Source organism: Simochromis diagramma, unplaced genomic scaffold, assembly GCF_900408965.1.
Source record: "Simochromis diagramma unplaced genomic scaffold, fSimDia1.1 OVJJ01000131.1, whole genome shotgun sequence".
Taxonomy (NCBI): Eukaryota; Metazoa; Chordata; class Actinopteri; order Cichliformes; family Cichlidae; genus Simochromis; species Simochromis diagramma.
This window is the reverse complement of record NW_024387200.1, coordinates 3,529,515-3,550,722: the sequence shown is the minus strand read 5'-3', so window position 1 is coordinate 3,550,722 and position 21,208 is coordinate 3,529,515. Positions and strand designations below refer to the sequence as shown.

The window sequence follows — 21,208 nt, the reverse complement described above, 5'->3', positions numbered from 1 at the left end:
GTATGGAGTATGTCCCCATCTGGTGGTGACAGTTGTTAAAGAAAATTAATTATATTAAGTTTAAGTGAATTACAGCTGCAATATTTATACAACATCGTGAAAATTCATAAGAAGAATAAATCATCTGAATACCATAGTTGGTATAAGCTGTGGGACCCATTCCTCAATTTACTGTGTAATGATTAAGTAAAAACGTAAAAAAAAAAAAAGAAATATGCATGCTCAACATGCTCAGACTGGCTGCCATAGAGATACTTAAGCAAATAGTTTTTGTTATTTTTCTATAAAACTCTACAACAGCTTATTTTTGTAAAAGATCAACACACCTGTCAGGATCCAAGGTTACACACACATTTACATAATAATGGAGTATACCTTCTTTCTGATTTTTCTTAGATTTATCGTGTACATATTATTTATTAAAGCATTTTGAACAACTCTTTTGCAACATTTTTTAATCGATCTATATTAGAAAAATGGTATTAATATAATCGATCGACAGGGTGGAAAAATGAAAACAAACAGAAAAAACACTCCTCATATTGTCATTTAGTATTGCCATATAGTAACCGAATTGATATTCATCTTTTCTGAAGCCTATTTTTAATATTAATTAACTCGTTGTTGTTGTTTTAACTCCAGTTTCAGCTTTGTTTTAGTTACCTTGATGTTGGACCGATCTGAGGATCCTTTAAGTGCAGGTTAAAGAAGCAAATATTACGATGTTTCATAATTTTGTTGCAGGTAACTGTGTTTTCTAAAAACGGCTTGACCGGGTTGATTGTATTTTTGGGCCTGTCACTCAAAAGAACTACACATCCCACAATCCAGCATTGGCGGTACAGTTGGGAGTTCAAAGTTCAAGTTACAGTAAAAATAGGGTTTTCGCTAGTTACTGCTTGTGAGCTAACAGGAAAAAACAAGAACTCGCCTTGCAGAGGACGTGTTTCTCGGTTACCACCGCAGCGAAAACCGACCGAGGAACCCCCAAATGGCCCTCAGCTAGTCGGTGCCCGCTCTCACTCTGTTGTTGGTGGATTTACAGACGACGGCTAGCTGGGTGCTAAGGTTAGCACGCAAGCTTGCCAAATAGGCACATAGCAACTGCTGCTAGCTATCGTCACTGGACTGGTACTGTTAAGTCTGGAGCTATGTTCGTGCAGGAGGAAAAAATATTTGCCGGCAAAGTGCTGAAAATACACATCTGCACCATGGACGGCACGGAGTGGTTGGAGGAGGTCACGGAAGACACGACTGTTGAGAAACTAAAGGAGAGGTGCTTGAAACATGTAGGTTTTTCTTGGCTTGTTTGTGTTTGTCCTGCTTCCTTTTTTTTTCGACCTGTCACTCCTCTGCCTGGGGTGCTTTACACTGTGCCATGTCCCTTTCGTAAACTGTCAGTGTCAGTATCACTGGCGCTGTATTTATAGTAACTGGGTAGACTTTGCTATTTATAATTTAGCAGGTTGGTTGTCCCAGTAGCTACTAAGAGACGCATGCTACTTTTTAGCCATTCTATTATTATACAGCTCACTTCACTTCTCCTTCCTTGGGCTATGGCGAAAACTCAAGTAGTGGTTTAAGTTTTGGTTTTCGTGTCAGCCCAGTATATTCTTAAATTAATTAATACGTCTCTGAAACTTCATGAAGTCAGTGCTTAGAGTTTTTAGATGAGTCATGTTTTGTTTACCCAACCAATCCTGAATTTATGATGACAAGGCAAAGAGAGAAAGCAGCTAATCCTCCACATAGGGAGACTGTTTTTACTCAGTTTGTATCTTCGGTTAAATATCAGAGCTGATGTAGTTAACTGATTAAAGCTGATCAAGAGAAAATAAATCTAAAGTTATTTTGATAACCAAAACTCGAAAATTTGCTTGTTCCTGCAACTGTGTTGTGAGGATCTGGCTTTCTCTGTTGCAGGGGTGTCAGACCCATTTTAATGCATAAGTCATATAGACCAACAGCACCATTGCCATAATCTATATTAAAAAAACAAAGTACACCGCTTTCATTAAAAGTTGTCAGAAAGCAGAAGCAGATGGTACTATTTCTAGTTAAAATAGTTAGTTACTAGTTTAATTATTTTATTTTTTAATGACCAGGCCATTTACAAAGCAGATAACTAGCACACTGTGACATGTACAACTTAAAAATTGTGTTTAAGTTTTTTCAATCCACTGTTTCTGTGTAGGATCTTGGTCATCTAGATCATCGTTGTTGTTTTTTTTGTTTTGTTTTGTTTTTTTTCCTTTTTCTCTTCTTTTAAAGAACTTTTTCAAATGTCTGTCATTATTGGTCCTACTTATAACAGTAACTGAATGATATTTAAAACAAAGAAAGTGATTAGTTACAATGAGTTATCTGGTTGTGCCTGAGTTGTTTTGTTTTGTGCTTAATTTGTAGTGTGTACATGGAAGTCTAGAAGATCCCAAAACCCTTACACATCATAAACTTATTCATGCTGCTACAGAAAGAGTCCTCTCTGACACAAAAACTGTTGCTGATGAAAATCTCAAAGATAAAGGTATGTAGCGTCTCTCCAGTTTGCCGTGGTTTGCCACAGTTTTCCATGAGGCTAACATGTTTAATGTATGTTGTAGATGTTTTGCTGCTCATAAAGAAAAGACCGCCACCAACCCCTCCAAAGACGGCTGACGTTAGTTCAGAAGACAAGGTAAGTCCTCTGTCCAGTTTTTGGGAAGAAGTCCTTTTTTTAAACATGCATATATTTTATTAACTGCTGTTTATTCTGTTCATCACAGAAGAAACAAGAAAACAAAGCTCCAGATAAAGATGCTATTCTGAAAGCCACCGCCAGCCTATCCACACGCCACACAGACCGTACTGTTACGCAACACAACATCAGAGATGTAAGAGAGGTTTAGCTTTAGCTCACAGGGTGCACTGAAATGTAGATAAATTACAATAATACTTTAAAATATTGTAAATGAGAAATTTACCTGCACTGTACTTGGACTGATAGCTTGTAATTATTTTTAATGTCCTTGTATATTGTTGTTTGTGTTGTTGCAGTTTCAAACAGAGCTCAGAAAAATCCTGGTTTCTCTTATTGAAGTCGCACAGAAGCTTCTTGCCTTGAACCCTGATGCTGTCGAACTGTTCAAAAAGGCAAATGGTAAAGTGGAAAATCCCTTAAACCTTTAACCCATTTTCCAGTGGAAAAACTGGGTCTGTCACAGCACCATTAACTTGAATTCATTTCTGCTGTGTTATTATTTTTAATCTTTCTAAAATTATTGATTCATCTCTCCAGTTTCTCTCAGGAAAATTAATTGCCCACCTGAGTTTTAACATTTACCAAGTCTGTGGTTAGGGTTAGGATTGGGTTTTATTTTAGCCACAACAATCCATTTGAGAATGCTCAAAATTCAACTTGTTTAAGGCACAGGTTAAAAACTGGTTATGGACAAATCAAGTGTGTGATCATGTATAAGTTGTATAGTTTTAATGTTTTATTTGGGAATAGAATGGTGTGTATGTGTGAGTTTGGTGATGGAGTTTTTATTATAAATGAATTCTGAATTTTTTATGAATTATTATTATGTCTATTTTTTAATGTTTTATGGACAACAGATGGAAATTAGCCCTTGGCTATAATCTGGCATGTTTACATTCATGTAATTTATTTTACATTTATGTTCATTAACATGCACTGTCCTAAATAAATAAATAAAACATACTAATGGGCACTTTTTAGAAACTAGATGTTATCTTTTATCTGAAGTTGCGCACATTTATTTTGGCAGTGCAGGTTTTCTGTATGTTTGATTGTTCCAAACATTTAGCTGTCAACCAAAGATCTTTTCTCTTTGTGTGTCTGTGTCTCATAGCAATGTTAGATGAAGATGAAGAGGATCGGGTGGATGAAACGGCCCTCCAGCAGCTCACTGAGATGGGTTTCCCTGAGAGCAGAGCAATCAAAGCTCTGAGACTGAACCAGTAAGGCTGTATCTATAGTTATATTTGGGGGGGAAAAAAAGAATATATATATATATATACACACACACACACACACACACACACACACACACATAAAAAAATATGTCCCTGTTGCAAAATATGGTGAAAACATATCCAGTGGGCCAGATGGCATTAATTTGCAGGACAGCACTTTGGAGAAGTATGCACTGATACCAAGGTTCCACGAAAGGGTCTCATAGGAATTGTTCCTGATCTTTGTACCCTAACTGTAGTTTTATCTGATCTCCTTATAGCATGTCAGTGACCCAGGCTATGGAGTGGCTGATTGAGCATGTAGATGACCCCTCTGTGGACACGCCACTACCAGGCCAGGACTCTTCTGGGGCAGCAGGAGCTACGGCAGCTGCCACCCCAGGCCCCCCTGCTTCAGCTTCTGCTTCAGCCTCTGGTCCTAATCCTCACCGCAGCCTATCCAGCCAGTCGAGCACAGACGAGAGCAACAAGCAGGATGAACTCACAGAGATCTTCAAGAGGATCCGCAGGAAAAGGGAGTTCAGACCAGATTCAAGGGTGGGTGCAATTTTAGCTTTTATACAAGACTTCAGATTTTACAAATCTCCTCTCAGGGTTCTCATCGGCTGCATGTTATTTGAGTTATTTGATATTATATTTTGCACTATCCTATTGTATATTACTGTATACTACTATTCTTATTGTATATCTTATTCCTCTGTTCCTCTGTCTCTCTTGCTGCATTGAGCATGTGTATGACAAAAGAATTTTTCCTCCGGATAAATAAAGTTCTTCTTATCTTATCTTATCTTATGTGGGACAGGGCCACACTTAAGCTTGAGTGATATTCGATTTTGATGGAAGTTTTTTTTTTTTTTTTTTTACCATAACTTGTTCACATCTTATTAAGTAAGTTTTGTGTCCCCATGATAGCTGCTGGAATTGCTGGAATAGACTTTAGATAGATTTTAACTGTATGTGTTTTGTGGGTTTTTTTTTTTTTTGTTTTGTTTTTTTTAATGAACTCTGCAGGCAGTCATTGCATTGATGGAGATGGGCTTTGATGAAAAGGAGGTGATCGATGCTCTGAGAGTCAATAACAACCAACAGGATGCAGCGGTAAGTTTACACATCGTCAGTAGTTTTACTATTAATAAACAAATTTAACAGTTAGCTCCCTCCCCCCAGTAATTTCTGAAACCTTCCGAAAACAACAAGTCCAGTAACATTGAATACCTGTTTCACTTGTTTTCAGTTAATTTTATACTTTGACTTCCATAAAGATTTTAATTGGTGTCCTTTTTGTTCCTTACTGTATATTCCTGCAGTGTGAGTGGCTGTTGGGAGACAGGAAACCTTCTCCAGAAGATCTGGACAAAGGCATCGACACCAACAGCCCACTGTTTCAAGCCATCCTGGAAAATCCAGTCGTCCAGCTGGGTTTAACCAATCCCAAAACTCTTCTAGGTATAGTCTCATTGAGTGTAAAAGCCAACGTAGTGTCCTGTTTTTGAAAATTCTCCCCTAAAGTAATATTAAAAACTTTTTCACATCCTTATATTATTGTGTAGTTTTAGGAACTCAAATATAGTCTCATTCTGTAAAATGAGACAGAAAAACCACCAGCAGCTGAAAAAGATCTTGCTGAGAGGTCCAGGAAAACTGTTCGAACAGTGTGAAATCATTCTTTTTATTTCATTCACCTGTATATATGGTTATTTTATATTATGTTTTGTTGTTTGTGTGATACTAAACGTCCACGAAGACTTGTGCTTTGGTTTCGGTGAGTGAAGTTCTGATATTTTATTAGTCTGTTACTTTTTTTTCTTGATATCTGTCCCTATAGGTTAGCTAATAACCCAACACTCCACTCGCTTGTTCAAAAACGGTCACTCCTGGCTCCAAAACATGATATATAAAACATAAAGAAGCAATGAAGGCACTAATGTTTAGGCTTTAAGTCACTGAGCCCAAAACCAGCGGTTGACATCAGTGTCCACTTAAGGCATATGACATAGAGAAAGGCCTGTCTACCTGTCTTCACCAGTTGACAGAAGAGGGGAAAGATTTGTGGGTTGGGGGTCTAGTATATAACTCACAAATATGCTTTGTGTTTATGTGCAGCGTTTGAAGACATGCTGGAGAATCCTCTGAACAGCACCCAGTGGATGAACGATCCCGAGACCGGCCCTGTCATGCTACAAATATCCAGAATCTTCCAGACCCTCAATCGCACATAGAGCCTCCTGGTGACCCCCCCATCCCGTGTATGACTGTGGCAGCTTCGTGTGTGTGTGTTTGTGTGTTTGATCACACTGAGGCGTACGCTTGCATGTATGAATGTGTATGTATGAGTGTGGGAGAGACACAAGTATTGTTTTTTGCCTTTTAAAGACAAAGAGAGAGGAGTCAAAGTATGAATGAAGATGTTACACATATAACTATTTATAACAATACAGTAAAAACACTTATACAAAACAGATGTTAACATAAAGTTATTATTACAGTAATAATAATATAAATTGAGATTTAGTATATTGTTTTTACATTTTAATGATAACAATTTATAGGTATGACAGACATGATTTATTTTATATAATTTGTCCACGTGTAAAAATGACATCAGACATCAATTTAATGTTTACACTTCAACAAAAACTGTTTTCTATGTTTTGCAATATTTAAAAATCAACTGCAGTTTTCAGTGTCTCTTTAAAATGTTTCATCAGTGGTGAATGTGTGGAAGACTTCTGTCAGTATCACATCTTCTTTTTCTTCTCCCTCTGTTTTAATCAAAAATCAGTGCTTTATAACTGAGAGGAAAAAGTAGAGTCAAAGAGGATTTTTAAAAAGAAATCTTCATTGAGCTTCTTCAAACATATTTATTTGACTTTCTTGCCTTTTAGAGCAAAACTGTACACTAAATCGTGTCTCAGTCATGTTTTTACAAGAAGATTTTATATTAGGCCTGTGTGTGTTTACTGTCGATGTGCTCATGATTGTCATATTGTCATGTTGCTCTCGTCTGGCACTTCTTCACCTCTATGAATATCGCGTACCGCAGCACTAGTACAAGAAGAAAGAAGGGTTTGTGTGTTGTCTCAAAAGCATGTAGTGGTAGCGAAGAAGTGAAGCTTATCACAAGGTGGTTGCCTTTTTAAACTTAAATTTGAATGATGAAGATGCATGCTCGCTTCATGCTTGAGAGGTGCGAGTGTCTTCAAACATATGTGGAAACAATAGAAGTTGACATGCAACCAATTTCTATGTTTTGATTTGTTTTTTTGTTTTTTCCTTTTTTTTTCTTCCTTTTTGAGAGCAACAAACATTTATGCTGTCAAACCAAAATGTCACTGTATAACCTGCCTTGTCATTAGATGTACCCAGTGGAGAAAAACCCTGTATTTCTGTGCAATAGCAAGGACTTCTGTTGACCTGTATAGACATATATTTGAGTGTTAGAGATGTGTGAACTGCAATGGGTAGTGTGTTAATAATAGCCTTTGCATTGAGTACTTAAAGTCTCCAGATACATGAAGGAGAGCATTGCCTCTCCTTGTTGTACAAGAGATTTAAAAACAATATGGAGGGTGGTGTGTTTTGCCAAGTTTTTGAGTGTTTTTATTCAATATTTAAAATGTGGTGTTGATGTGACTTTTTGCTCAGGGAGGCTGAGATTGTTTTTCTAAACTTGTCGCTATGGCAAACCTCTGCTCTACCCCCTTCTAGTTTGGCATTTGAGAAATGGCTTTAACTAATCTGTGTAGAACCTTACCTATGAATAAGAGCACCACATCAAATGGTTTGGTAAATGCAATATTTGAAAATATTTAAATGTTTTTAGAGAAAATTGTCTGGTTGAACTATATATTACATTATTTATATCAAAGCCAAACTAGTAATATGTTCATATTTATAACATTTTTAGCAAACCTTGAAGCTAATCTACAAATGTGAAAAAATATAATGCTTCAAATGTTGTTTTTACAAACCATCATTAAAATGTGTTTATGGACTGGTAGGTTACAGTGTGATACAAAGTGATGCAGCATGTTTGAATTTATGGAAACCTTTCTGCACACTGTGCCCAATTGGAAATCTGTCATGGCCATCGTGACCAGTTGTCTCACCACCTCCATGCTTTGCATTGGCATGAATACCAAACTATCTTTCCCTCTTAATATTCTGATACGAACATTGGGAGATTGTACGCTTAAGGAAGAAAAATGGCCACAGGAAATGCTGAAAACGGTCAGAAGGAACCCGAACGAACAAAGTGAATTTTATTGCTAAGGGGCAGTGAAGAGGCAGTTGTTGGAGTCTGATTATTGTTTCACCCAGCCCACGTGTCGGACTGTCCCAGATCAACAACCTATGCAATATGCTCACAGTCTGTTCGTTCAAGCAGCCTAATGGCTACTGGCATCTAAATCACTATTGCATTAAAATTATTTTTTGTGGTTGTATGTTGTGTTTTTGTTTCACAGATTCCATTCAGCAATGCCACATTGAAAATCAGTGCAGAATGCCGCCCATCTTTAGGTGGATGGATTTAGTTTACCTGTATACAGTACATTAAATTTAGTTACATTTATAAATATTGCTGTATTTTATTTTTATCTAATATTATATATAATATAATATATTTTATCTAATATTTGTTCATTTTCCAGAGGCGGTGGTTTACGACACCAACTGTCTGCCATCTATAATCCAGTTTTGAGTTCCCTCCCCAGACGCCTTAACGCCCACTCACATCCTGGGCCATCTGACCTCAGGAAATCGCATGATAAGGTGGGGCCAGGTTTCACAATGAGCTCACCCGAAACCCTGGCGGATTGGGACCCACACTCGTTTTCACACCTTGGCTCATGTGATTAGAGGATCATCAGGGGGTTTTTGTCCCTCTTTGGGGGGATACTCCACTGGGTTTAAATCTGGGACTCTCCGCCATTTGACCCTTAGAACTGAAGAAGCTTCTCGGATAATAGGTGAAACGTCTTCAAGCAACTTAAAGAAGTCCAGACGCTTTTCTTTGCAAGCTCCTTTGATTTGTTCATTTGCTTTTATCTCAGCCTATTTTTTAATGTATTCACAATGAAAGTACAATAAAACTTTGTTTAAACCGACCAACTTATAAAATTATATAAACAATTATTAAAATTAAAAGGTCGCCTATAGAACTTAGTTGCGTTATGGTGTATGGTAGCAGGACAGGACGCCACTCAGGGTTAACGCAGGGAGACAGAAAGCCGCCACTCTTACATTTATAATTTAGAGTTACGTGTACTGTATGCTTTTGGACACCTATCCATTTTACGGCAAACTGGTCAGGTATCCAGAAATGCACTCGAATCAAAACAGACAAAAACAGAACTATAGGTTATTTGATTTATGGTTCTTATATTGGTGTTTTACAATTTGAATATTTTGACCATTTTTTGTATTTGTTCTTCAATTGGGCAATTAAATTTAGTTCCAATTTATTTATATAACTCCAAATTTGAAAAAGTGTCTACAGTATTAAGGTAAAAAAAACAAACAACAATTTGGCAATCTCCTATGAGCAAGCACTAGGCAACGGTGGGAAAGAAAAACTCCCCTTTAACAGAAAGAAACCTCTGGCAGAGCCAGGCTCAGAGAGGGGCAGACATTTGCTGCAACTGTTTTGTATGTGAGGTGACACTTCTAAATTTTTCCAATTTGTTTACGAGTGAGGGGAGAGGGTAGCAGGAGATCGACAGACAGTTTGGTCGTGCGACTGCAGTGATGTGGACACTGTACTGGTCCATCATGGTAAAAAGATAGCTGACTGTAAAAGCGAAGCTGTTGATTTACCAGTTGATATATGTCCCTACTCTCACCTATAGTCATGAGCTCTGGGCTTTGACCAAAAGAATGAGATCACGGATACAAGTGTGGGAAATAAGCTCTCTCTGAAGGGTGTCAGGTATCTCCCTTAGAGATAGGGTGAGGCGCTCGGCCATTCAGGATGGGCTCAGAGTAGAACTGCCACTCATCCAAAGGATGTGGTTTGAGTATCAGAGAAGAATACCTCTTGGGTGCCTCTTAGGTGAGGTGTTCTGGACTTGTCCCACTGGGACACGCCCTGGGGCAGATGCAGAACATGCTGGAGAGATTATATCTCTCGGCTGGTCTGGGAACATCTTGGTTTTCCCTGAATCAGGTGGCTGGGGAGAGTGAAGTCTGGGCTGCTCTGCTTAAGCTACTGCCCCTGTGACCCTATCCCAGATAAGCAGAAGAATAATATTTTATATAATCATTCCAGAATTGTAACTGGCCTTTATTCCATTGATTTTTTTTTTTTTACCTTTTGCATAAATCTTTCCAGGTTTTTCTAATCCAGTAATACATAGACTGGAGGATCATTCATGATGATCCATCTCCATCGCATTGGTAATTAATAGTTTAATCTGGGTTTCGTAATACGAAGATTGCTCTAGATGGTCAACATTCTAGTTTGTCTTTTTCTTCTTTGGGCATAATTGATATAACTGCTTTGCTCCATGAGGGGTCATTTTTTTAATCCTTTAGTTTTGTATTGAAAGCCAAAAACAAGCCTTAGCTCAGTTCAAACTGAGTTTTTGAGTTTTCTCAAACTCAGTTTGAAAAACCCCAAACCACTCAAAAGGAAAACCATCTGGGCCACCTGACTTGTTTGCTTTAAGCCTGGAGATGGCGCTGTTTAGCTGCAACTGTAAATATTTGATTTTGTTATTTAGTTATGGCAAATAAGTTGGCGTGAATTCAGGGACTTGCCAAATTGTGGCTCACTGTCTATGTGTGGTTGTTGTTGTTTTTATAGACAGTGTAATACAGTCTTTATTTTTGAGATTTCTTTTGCTAGTATTGTACCTGGTGTTGACCTTGATTCATGGAAACACTATGAATACTTTATTTTGACATCAAGATTGAATTTTGCCTGCTCAGTTAAACGTTTCTTATCTCAGGAACATTTTAGCATGTTTTTCAGTAAGTTGTCTAAAAGAAATGTTCCGAACAAACACAGATCACAAACAACAGATAAGCATAAAAACAACATAATAAATAATAACAAAGAATATAATTCATCCCACATTATGTAGAATATAAAAAAAACAACTAGCTGTTTATCTGCTGGAGAAAAGTTGCTTTTATACCAAGTTGTTCTTCACAGTAGACAGACCATTTAATAATTTGATGGAGTGAGTTTTTGTTCTTTACAGATAAATATCCAAACTATGTCGTCAGTGAAAGCAAGACAAAAATCAAACCATCACTGTTCTTTTCAGTATGGAAATAACATGACAGACACAGGGGCCCTTTTTAGCTCACAACTTCACAGTTTGCTTCAAAGTTCAGTTTTGAATCAATAATCAGAGATATTTATAACGGTGAATTCATTCCACTGTCTGACCCTTAATGGCTGTAACCTGTTGTTTATGAGTATGTGTTCTAAAATCAATCCTCATATCTTTTGTCTTAGATATGTTTCATCGAGAATTGGGCCATGACTGGTGTCTTTGTCCAGGAGCCAACTATTAATGTTCCTGCTTTGACACATATTTGTATACAGGATAAATACTAAGGGTAAAAGCACACATCCCTGTGGGCAGCCAATTGACAATCAAACTTGATTAGAAAGAATTGCATTTATCTGGACTCTTTGAGTCCTGCTAGACAAACAAACAAACAAAATCCCCCAAGACTCCAGCAAAATGTTTTTATTTGGGTTAAATTGTTCTAAAAGCTTTCTGATTAAAATATGAGGATGGATTGTGTTAAAAGCCAAAGAGAGCCAAAAAAGTACTTGAGCACGAGAATCCAGTTAGGTTCAACAAAGGTCACTGTGGGATCTTCTACTCCATTATGTGGCCTGTAATGCTGGCATGCAAACTGCATGGAGTCAAGTACATGTTCAGTTTTTCTTAAAATCTCTGACTTCACCAGTTTTTGAGTATTTCCACCATAAATGATATATGAATAAACATTGTGAAATGATTTACAGTTTTAGATTTCGAACCAGGAGCTAAAACGGCATCTTTCTTTCATTAGTTATATAAATACATATTAAATATGTAATGAAGGTGTGAAGTATGAAGGACAGTGCTTCTTCAGTTTTAACTTTGAGGAACAATTACGGATATTACGCAAGCTCTACAAAATCATCCCAAGTCTTCAAATTCCTATACCATCTTTCACCACTAGATGCCATCATTGGTCAAGACCGCAAGGACAAAACAGGACTAAAGTACAAAAGAAAAAATGTATACATATATTAACGCAAGTGCATGTTGAAATATTAGTTTTTAAGAGAAATTAAATTGACGTTCTTGTGGGTTAATTAAATAGACATATCAGAGAAAAAAATTGATTAACATTATTTAAACAGGTTCTTTAGGAAGTCATGTTACAAAAATGCAGTGCGCATGAATCCAGTTAAAAATAAGATATTTTTAAAAAGTAATATTAATAGTAAAAAGCATAGCTGTGATGCAAGGCGGGATTTCAGTTTCCAGTATTACGAGTATAGTCTGGAAGCTAATCACGCATGCGCATTGTGCGCGTTTGGGAAGGCTGGGATAATAATTGCATTTCTATGGGCAGAGCGCGAAGACACTGCTGATCCTCGCTGCATTGCTCGAGCCCCAAACGTATGCTTATTTTTTTATCTAACATGGAGGGTTTAACACTGAGATAGATTTCCAGCCTTAAGACTCGCGTACGCTGTACTTTTTTACTGGTGAGCCTCCCGTTTTCTCCCTGTGTTGTTTCGGCCCAAAGTCTGCCGTGGAGCGGTTGTCACACAGGCCGCGGATCGGTTCTTGTTGTTGGGAGGGGACCACACTGACTCGCCTCCAAGCTAGCATTATTAGCTGGCTATAATGCGTCGCTGCCGCTGGTGTGTTTTCTATATAGCAGGCTCCTGTTTATTGAGACAGGTCCTTGGTTAACCGTTTGCCCGACGGAACGAAAGTGTGACTTGGACTTACACCACACCTTTCAAGGTAATGTCTTGCCAGCTAGCTAACGTCATTCATGGGACCATTGAGTGGTCCTGCTGTACAGCACACACTAGCAAGCTAGCGGTTAGCTGGTGATAGTTAGCTGCTTTGCGTTTCATTGCATGGCCGCTTAGTAGACCAAATGTTAAGAAAATCTTTACTGTTTCAGCTAACGGTTGATCCCGTTAATAACGTTATCGTAACGTTAGCCTGCTAACGTATTAAAGTATGTTAACATTAGTTATGGCCTTGCAGCGTTTACAGTACTGTTGTGGGCCGTTAATGTAAATGAAATTGTTACAGGTTTGTTTATTATTATTATTAATATTTTTACAGGTAATGCGATAACTTAAACTCATGACCAAAGAGAACTTTAGATTTCTGACAAACGGAAAAAATCCGTTAGAACTCATGTGTGATAAGCAGATGTGCACTAGTTTTCCGTCAAAACCATACTAAATTTAGTCAGTATCCTTCTATTAACCTATTAATGTAATTAGTATTGCCTTTTAGGCTGTTGACAGGATAAGACAGTCAGAACCTGTCGTACCGTTGTCCAAGTAAGGTGAACACCTATATGACAAAGAAGTTAAAAGTGAAACTGCTGTGATTTTGATCTAACTAATCAGAAAACACAAGTCTGCTTGGCTGACTGACATTGGTAATTTGTAAGTTTGTATTTGAGGAGGAATACATTTTGTCTAAAGTTGGCAATTGCTACTAGAGTTGTGTTGCACAGTGTAGACGTGAGTATCAAATTTCTAAACTATGACAAAGATTGATCACATTCCTTTTGTCTACATGTACTTGTTGCAAGTAAACTTACTGTGATCACAAAGGTTAAACCAACATCATATCCTTTGCTTTGCAGTTGTGCAATAGTACAGTCAACTGTGTGCTTGTCAAAATGTACATAATGATCATAAAGATTGATTCTTGCAGTCACCATGACTTCAGTTCAAGGTGATTTAAGAAATAGTTGCTGCTTGGAAATCTCAAGTCTATTGTCTACTGTTTGACATCATGAGTGACTGCGAAATTCCTCTTTGACACTTGTGTCTCAATGACCACATGTAATTCTAATGGGTCACTAAAGGAAGGAAATAAAAAAACAACATATTCTGTTGATAAGTAGTCAGGGAGATTTTCAGTTAAATATGTATCAGAAAATCACTTATGAGTCATTTTAAAGGAATTTGTCACTTGGCAAATCATGCCTGGCTAATATCATATTATTTGGCATTGGCTCTTACTCAGCATAATGTCCTGTATAATTTTGTCTTTAACAATGTGTTTTTTTTTTGTTTGTTTTTTGTTTTTTTTTGGTTAAAGATGGATGTTGATTTGTGTGCTGGCGGGGACAGTACTAAGAGAACAGTAGAACTGGCCGGGGTTGCAGAAGGCACAATGGACGTTGTACCTTTGGAGATGTATGACTCCGCCAGAGCAAAAATAGCAGCCAACCTACGGTGGCTGTTTGCCAAAGCCTATGGTATTGGTAAGTAATTTTACTTTCATTCATGCTACACAAATGTCATGTCTCACAGTTACTTCAGATGTTGTTGTTGGCACATTGTGTTTACTGCTCTCTACAGTGATAGTCAGCAGATTGTGTTGCGCTCCAGCAGCGAAACTTTGACAGCAAAAACCCAAGAGGAAGAAATACTTGTGTCTGTGCTCTTGAGCCAAAACTGTTTCCCCCCATGGCACTTGGCAACCGAACTCCCATACTGACTCACCAGATCCTTCCATTCTTGTAGGGCGGCCAGTGAGAATGAGCCCAAATCGGCCTGAGTGACAGGCACTAAGGATTAGGCTATATCTGTTTGACTGTAGTCAGAGCATGGAAAATACTGATCTGCACTGCCAGTCACTCGCACTGCCTGTTGAGATTGTATCGGCATTAGTAACTCTGTCAGATAGGGGCAGGTTTTCCTGCTTTGTCTGTGGTTGCTTTTTCCAAGAGTGGAATACATTTTAAGGGTGAAATGAGTTATGTGAAATTTAAGGTAAGCATTTTAGGATCTGTTTTAGTGAAGTTGTGGAACTAGGACCCTTTAAAAAAGTACTACTGTTTACCTTTAGTACAGTTGATATCCTTTCACGATATGTGCATATTTTATGTTAGGTGGCAAAAGGAATTATGGAGACATTGTTATATAAAATCTTCTGCAATTTATTTCACAAAGACTACATTTGAGTCAACCACTGTCTGCTGAGCTTTGATACATAACTGCTGCATGTGCACCGCACTGTTCTGACGATATTGTAAACAATTGAATTGCAGCTGCTTCCGTGCTAAAGTTCTCCGTCAAACATACTTTTCTGCAATATGTTTTGTATAGAAAAAAGTTTTCATGTTGGAGCTAAGGGTGGGTGATACAATCTCTAAATTATATTACGATGTTTCAAAGAAATTGCAGTGATGACATTTATGATACAAAATAAAAATACTGAACATTTTATCTAAAATTGTAACTTGCAGACAGCAGAATTTGTTGGTGCAAACAAAACAAAGGACATTTTCCATCCCTTTTTTTTCCCAATGAACTACTGTCATTGATGACAGACTACCTAATTTGACCTGTGAATCTGTTGCCTCAAGATTCCAGCAGCAGCAGTACCAGTATTATAGAGATCAATAGTTGTGACACAGCCTATGTAAAATGTAATCACAAATGTAGTGTAGGTACCATTTTTCCTGGAAACCTTAAGTAAAAGTAGAACATACTGCTTAACACTTAAGTATAACAATAACTTAACTGGTTTAATCTTGTAATTCTTTAGGAGCCTGCAAAAATATTTTCACATAATAATTAAACTGAAAAATACTTGGATGTTATGTCTTGGGTTGAGCTTTGTAATCCCACTTTTACCACTATTTGGATTGGCATCATGTCCTTGGCCGCTCGTTATGTAACCGTGTCAGTAATTGAGTGATTTCAAGCCACCATTTTGCTCTTCCTGTCATATGGAGCAAAACTAGCAAGCGCTCCAGTAATACGTAGTTGAGTGATTTGTTTACTTTTTGGTTGCAACTGATGACTGGTCACGTGCCTTCCTAGCTCGGTTGTACTTGACAGTTTTTTTTGTTTGTTTTTTTTCTCCTCCCCACAAGTAGTAAAACAAGTTTCTTGCATATTTCGCATAGTGTTGTGCTTAGGGTTAAAGGTTGTTGATGTAGCTTAGTCTGTAGGTACTAAATTGTCAAGCCTGACACACTGGTCTGGCTGTCTAACATGTCTGGATTGTCTTGTTTTGCATGCTAGGGAATGTGCACGCAAGAGATTCCTATGCCGTTGATATTAAAATATGACACTTTTATATCATGGAAAATCTATGCCACATTAACTTGGTGGGTATGATGTGAAATCCCTTAAGTTAAGTGAGAGCTCACCAATATATGAATTTACAGGAGAGAGTTACAGAAATGCTATGGAACCCTTTTAGTAAGAGATGACTTTAAGGTAAACTGGACCCACTGGTTGCAGTGGGGATATCTACACTTTACACTTACATGAGTTGCTCATACATGATTTTGTGCTTCTACTAATGCTTGAGGAAGTTTGGAAATGTGGTGACTTTCATGCAGTCTATGCACCACATTGCTTGGTGACTCTACTTTGTATCAGTGTTTAATCTAAGCATGCAGCCCACTTTTTATCAGAAATCTTTTAACGGCTCAACGGTTAAATGTGAATGCTCCAGTAGTTGGGTCTCTTGTGGGGGGAAAAAAAAGTGTTGCATTGAAACCTTTGTTGGAAACCTGTCCTGTAGACGGACAAACACACGTCATGAAACATTACAGTCATGTTGTCCAGTTTTTCTATTTTCTTACTTAACTCCAGTAAATCCAAGGAGGAACTATAATATGTGAATGTTGCCTTAATTTCTCTCAAAGAAGCTTTATTGGATTGGTAAAAGTTTTACCAACAGAAATGATTTTCACTTTTTGGTGCTTGGTTAGTCACCAGTGCCTGACAGCATTTCACAAGTTGGTTCACTAAAGACATCTTTGAAGGACTGCTAGTTACCTTTTTTATGTGCTGCAGGGTGTTTCCTTATCATAGTGGTTGAAGTTGGTTATGTATAATATAAACCTCAGCTATCTGATTCATAAATCCCTCCATTCACTGCTTTGTGTGTGTGTGCTGGCTCAGTTTAGTCTCTGACCATTATTTCAGAGGCTTATTACAAGCTTTCCTTTGTATTTTGTGGTCTCTTTATATTTGTGGTCATTACTCAGATTTCCTAATGCCAGTGGTGCATTCATTCTAAACAAATGACAGCAAGATTGGATTCAAAGGTAATCTGGGTTATGGATGGAAAACTATTGTCTCCATTGCCTGTTTTTTAAGGCCAGCATTTTGCTCTAAAGCCCTCTTTGTTTAAGGTTCATTACTAAGGCTCATACTTTTGTCTGAGTTCATATCAAGGCTTGTAGGAGTCTGCTCTGTCATTTCGCTGTCTGTCATCATAGGCCTTGGCTAACGATGCAGTCTGAAAGATGGTGCTTAAAAGCCACTTCCTAAGGACAAAAATGATGCACCACACACAAACTTGGGTGGAGATCCTTTTCTGTTACAATGGAAAGTGTAAAGCAGCCCAGTGCTTTGGTGGCCCAGAAGGAGGGAACTCTCAGCTGCAGTCACAATTGCCTTTTCCCATGGGGACTCAATAAATTAGGGCCATTTTATTTTCACCCTATGGCTCATCTGGTCTTTGCTACAGTGTACTCTTGTTTGCTTGGCTTGTTCACTGGCTGACGGAGAGAAACAGCCTAAAGAGCTGTGATGTAATTTCATTGTAAAGAGTATAACAATCTTTGGATGTTGGGGTCATCTAGTTTTCATCTAGTTTGTTTTCACCTGTCTGGTTCCCCTCCTCCTTGCACAAGGTTGTATTTGTCAATATGGTCTCCTGTCCTTACTACCCTCTATGTTTGCCACAGCTGCTGGCAACATGCGTGTCAGACAGCCAGACACAACACCAGCGAGGGTTAGAACTTGTGATGGCTGCATGCACAGTACTGGTTCTTGCCCATGTTTGCTTGTGCTGACCATGGTATAGTCCTGGTCCTGGTTGGCTGACTTTGCTGGGTCTTGTTGCCAGGCCAGGTTCTCCAGCTCCACCCCATCCCAGTTAGTAAATTTGTCAGCCTGGCTCTGGGTAATAGGAACACAGGGGGGCAGCTGCCACATGACATCAGTGTCTGTTGAATGTATTCAAACGTGAAGACTCGCCCTGACCAGACCCTTTTGTTTTCACACACAGTTACTCCAATGTTACTGTTTGTTTATATACTCAAACACTGCTCTTTAGGAATGATCAAAACTGCTGGGTGTTTGGTGTAATAGATTATTGTTGTGCAATGACGTCTTCATTTCTTATGGGGGTTGGCAGCATGTTGGCCTGTGTTTCAGTGATGCATGCAGAATACCGATTACAGGATCGATATGATCTGAGCAGCTACTGAAATAAGGGCGGGATGGCAAATATATTAAATCTGCGATTTTAAATGTAATACTTCTTTGCAGTTTATTTTTACACAACAACAAATGTTCATCATGTTCTGGGCAGGATACCAGATATGTAAACTACTATATTAGTGGACAAATACAGCAGCTATTGTTGTTTTTTCTTTCAAGTGCCTTATATCACTATATCATAGCCCTGATGAACTTATACCACCTTCTTACTCATTGTTATAGTTGTATGAATCAAATAGATGACTACAAGACAACAGGTAACAGCTCACAACTAATGTTCAACTAACAGGACAAACATTGTGGCACAAACTGTTTTATTTTTAAAATTATACCATTGAACAGCATGCTGAAAAATGTTAGCTAGGAAGGGGCCAAGAACAGAGAGGAAATTCACCAACATAACTTGCGATTGCTGTTTAGCTTATTTAGCTTTATTTCTATTGCTTCTGATTGGTCTGACTGGAGCTCAGGTAACTAGCAGGGCCAGTGGGTCTTTTTACCTAGAGACAAAATGATTTTTGCTAGGTTTGGGACAAAAAGTTCAAAATAGGTTTTAAAGCTGCATTTCCCACTTCCCTGTGATACAAGTTTTTGGTCATATTTCTACATTATCAGATTTGATGCATGAGAACAAAAGCTCCTAATTACTTCATAAGTTTCATCACCAAATGACAAGACGGTGAGAGGTTGTGTGAAGTCAGGGTGTGTGCTCAGGGAGGGGCAGAAACAAATTTAACATCACAAGAGAGGAGAGTAGAAAAGAAATATTTTGCATTTGGATGCAATTTAGGAACCCCCAACCTGTGATGTTAAGTAAAATAATCAAGTCCTCATTATAATTAAAATTTCCTCAAGTCTGTGGGGGTTCTTTTTTGGAATCAGTATTCAGGCACACATTTTTTACAGTCAATATAGTAATAAATTAGTCATTTATATTGGTTATCTCTGCAAAAATTCTCTTATTCTTGACCACTGGAAAAGAAATTGGAAAAGAAAGCCTGCATCTGATGTTTTCTAAATTTACAGCTTTATACATGATAAATCTATTGTGTCGATTGTTTATTAAGGAATTATTCTTTCCTTAAAATTTTATTGAATTTACATTCTTCTCAAAGGCTCTGTACATATGTACCCTGCCTGCTTTTACAGTTCATCTTTTGCGCTTGGTACTTCATCATCCACTAAACCAGTTGGTAGAAGCTATCCACCATCCAGTTTTTGTGAATAGGAGATTGCTGACGAGTGGCTCCCTTTATCCTGTCAGTCAGTGCAGAGGCTAAGAACACAACACACACACACACACAGCTCATGCCGTATTACTGGGGCTCAGACAGCGTTAAGAACAGATTTTACAGAACAGGGTCATTTCAATCATGTCCCTGTTCTGTTTTGAATTTGGACAGGTTTGCACATGCCTTTACACCCATTTTATTCCTGTGTCTGGTTTACCTTACAGTAAAAATGTAGTTTGTGCATGCCTCGAGAGAGCCGCTTTGTCTCATGCCCATATATGGCTGTGGTTTCTGTTTTTGAGAATGACTTCATATTCAAAGCAACAGAATTGTCTCTGTAGGTCAACTGGGTTTTTTTGTGGGTTTCGGGGGGGGAGCTCTTGTGCTGCAGCACTGTTGAATTAATGCTGGCAAAGTCCACAGTGTCACCTGAGAAGTCTCACTGAGGTCTTGGCTTATCAAGGATCTGTTTCCCTGATACGCTCCTGAGGAAATGCTTTGTAACTTGCAATTACAAAAGTTCATGTTTGCTACAAGTAAACTAATAGTGGTATGGAACAAATATTACATGGAAAGCACTGGGCTTTGTCACATTACTGTAGCCTGTAGATGAGGCAGTCAGAGCTGTGGCTGCTTTTTCATGTAGTATTTTGTATGTTATCTTAACCAGCTTTTGTATGTCTTCAGTCCATGTATAGTTTGATCTAGTGTTAACCTCACATACTGCTTCAGGATGTTTCCTGTATTTTGGGCACTGACTTCCCCCTCAAACACTCTCTCCATTGCAGACCATATTCCAGAGGACTTAAGGGACCCGTTCTATACAGACCAGTATGACCAGGAACACATCAAGCCACCTGTCATTCGTCTGCTGCTGTCCTGTGAGCTTTACTGCCGTGTGTGTGCCCTCATCCTCAAAACTGAGCAGGCAGCGTCTCTTCAGTCCCACATGTCTGTCATCCAAGCTCTGTCCAGGAAGGGCATTTATGTGGTGGAGAGTGATGACACACCCGTTACAGAGGGGGACCTGGCCTGCATGCCGATCAAAATGGTGAGTGCAAAATCCTCTCAAATTTTGCAGTATTTTGTGGCAATAACACCTAATATTGTCACCTGCCTGTCTAGTGAGTCTCCTGTCCAGTCGATGGACAGTTAGTAGTACTTGTTCTGCTTTGACACATGGTAAACTGGTGTAGCAGTACATAAGGAAGGCCTCCACCTGCTGCATGTTCTTGTTAGATTGGCCCTCCACCTTGTGGTAGATCTCCAAAGCCTAAAGTAAACTATCTTCTCTCCTGAAAGCCAATAAGGAAACACGAAATTGGAAGGGCAGGGGCTAGCGGGTTAGTGATGAATGAATTTGTGGAAAAATAAGTTTAGGAGCTGATTTGTTATTTTCACATGTAGCTGCTGCTTGGGTTTGAAATTAAAACGTACTATAATACTGGTATGTTAATGCTTTTATTGATCAGCTGACACATGCAGTCTCATATAGGCCGTGAAACTGTAATAGCAATTACAAAGT

General features: G+C 38.4%; 2 protein-coding genes across 5 annotated transcripts in view; both read left to right on the top strand.

The window, feature by feature from the left end:
- The first annotated feature begins 833 nt into the window (after nt 1–833).
- On the top strand, nt 834–8,423 carry ubac1 (UBA domain containing 1). Its single transcript, XM_040050442.1, has 10 exons — nt 834–1,289; nt 2,407–2,527; nt 2,604–2,677; nt 2,766–2,873; nt 3,037–3,139; nt 3,855–3,963; nt 4,239–4,515; nt 4,990–5,076; nt 5,286–5,424; nt 6,082–8,423. Exons 1-10 carry the CDS (start codon nt 1,152–1,154, stop codon nt 6,195–6,197), a joined length of 1,272 nt encoding a protein of 423 aa, XP_039906376.1. The 5' UTR covers nt 834–1,151; the 3' UTR covers nt 6,198–8,423.
- A 4,102-nt stretch (nt 8,424–12,525) lies between these two features.
- The window catches only part of camsap1b (calmodulin regulated spectrin-associated protein 1b), a 29,294-nt gene continuing 20,611 nt past the window's right edge, over nt 12,526–21,208 (top strand). For 3 of the 4 annotated variants that reach the window (XM_040050411.1, XM_040050412.1, XM_040050409.1), the window contains exons 1-3: nt 12,526–12,965; nt 14,295–14,460; nt 20,472–20,734. In XM_040050411.1, coding sequence (XP_039906345.1) covers nt 14,295–14,460; nt 20,472–20,734 — 429 coding nt within the window. In that variant the 5' untranslated portion in view covers nt 12,526–12,965. The remainder of the gene's footprint in view (nt 12,966–14,294; nt 14,461–20,471; nt 20,735–21,208) is intronic. The other variant, XM_040050410.1, reaches the window with a different exon arrangement.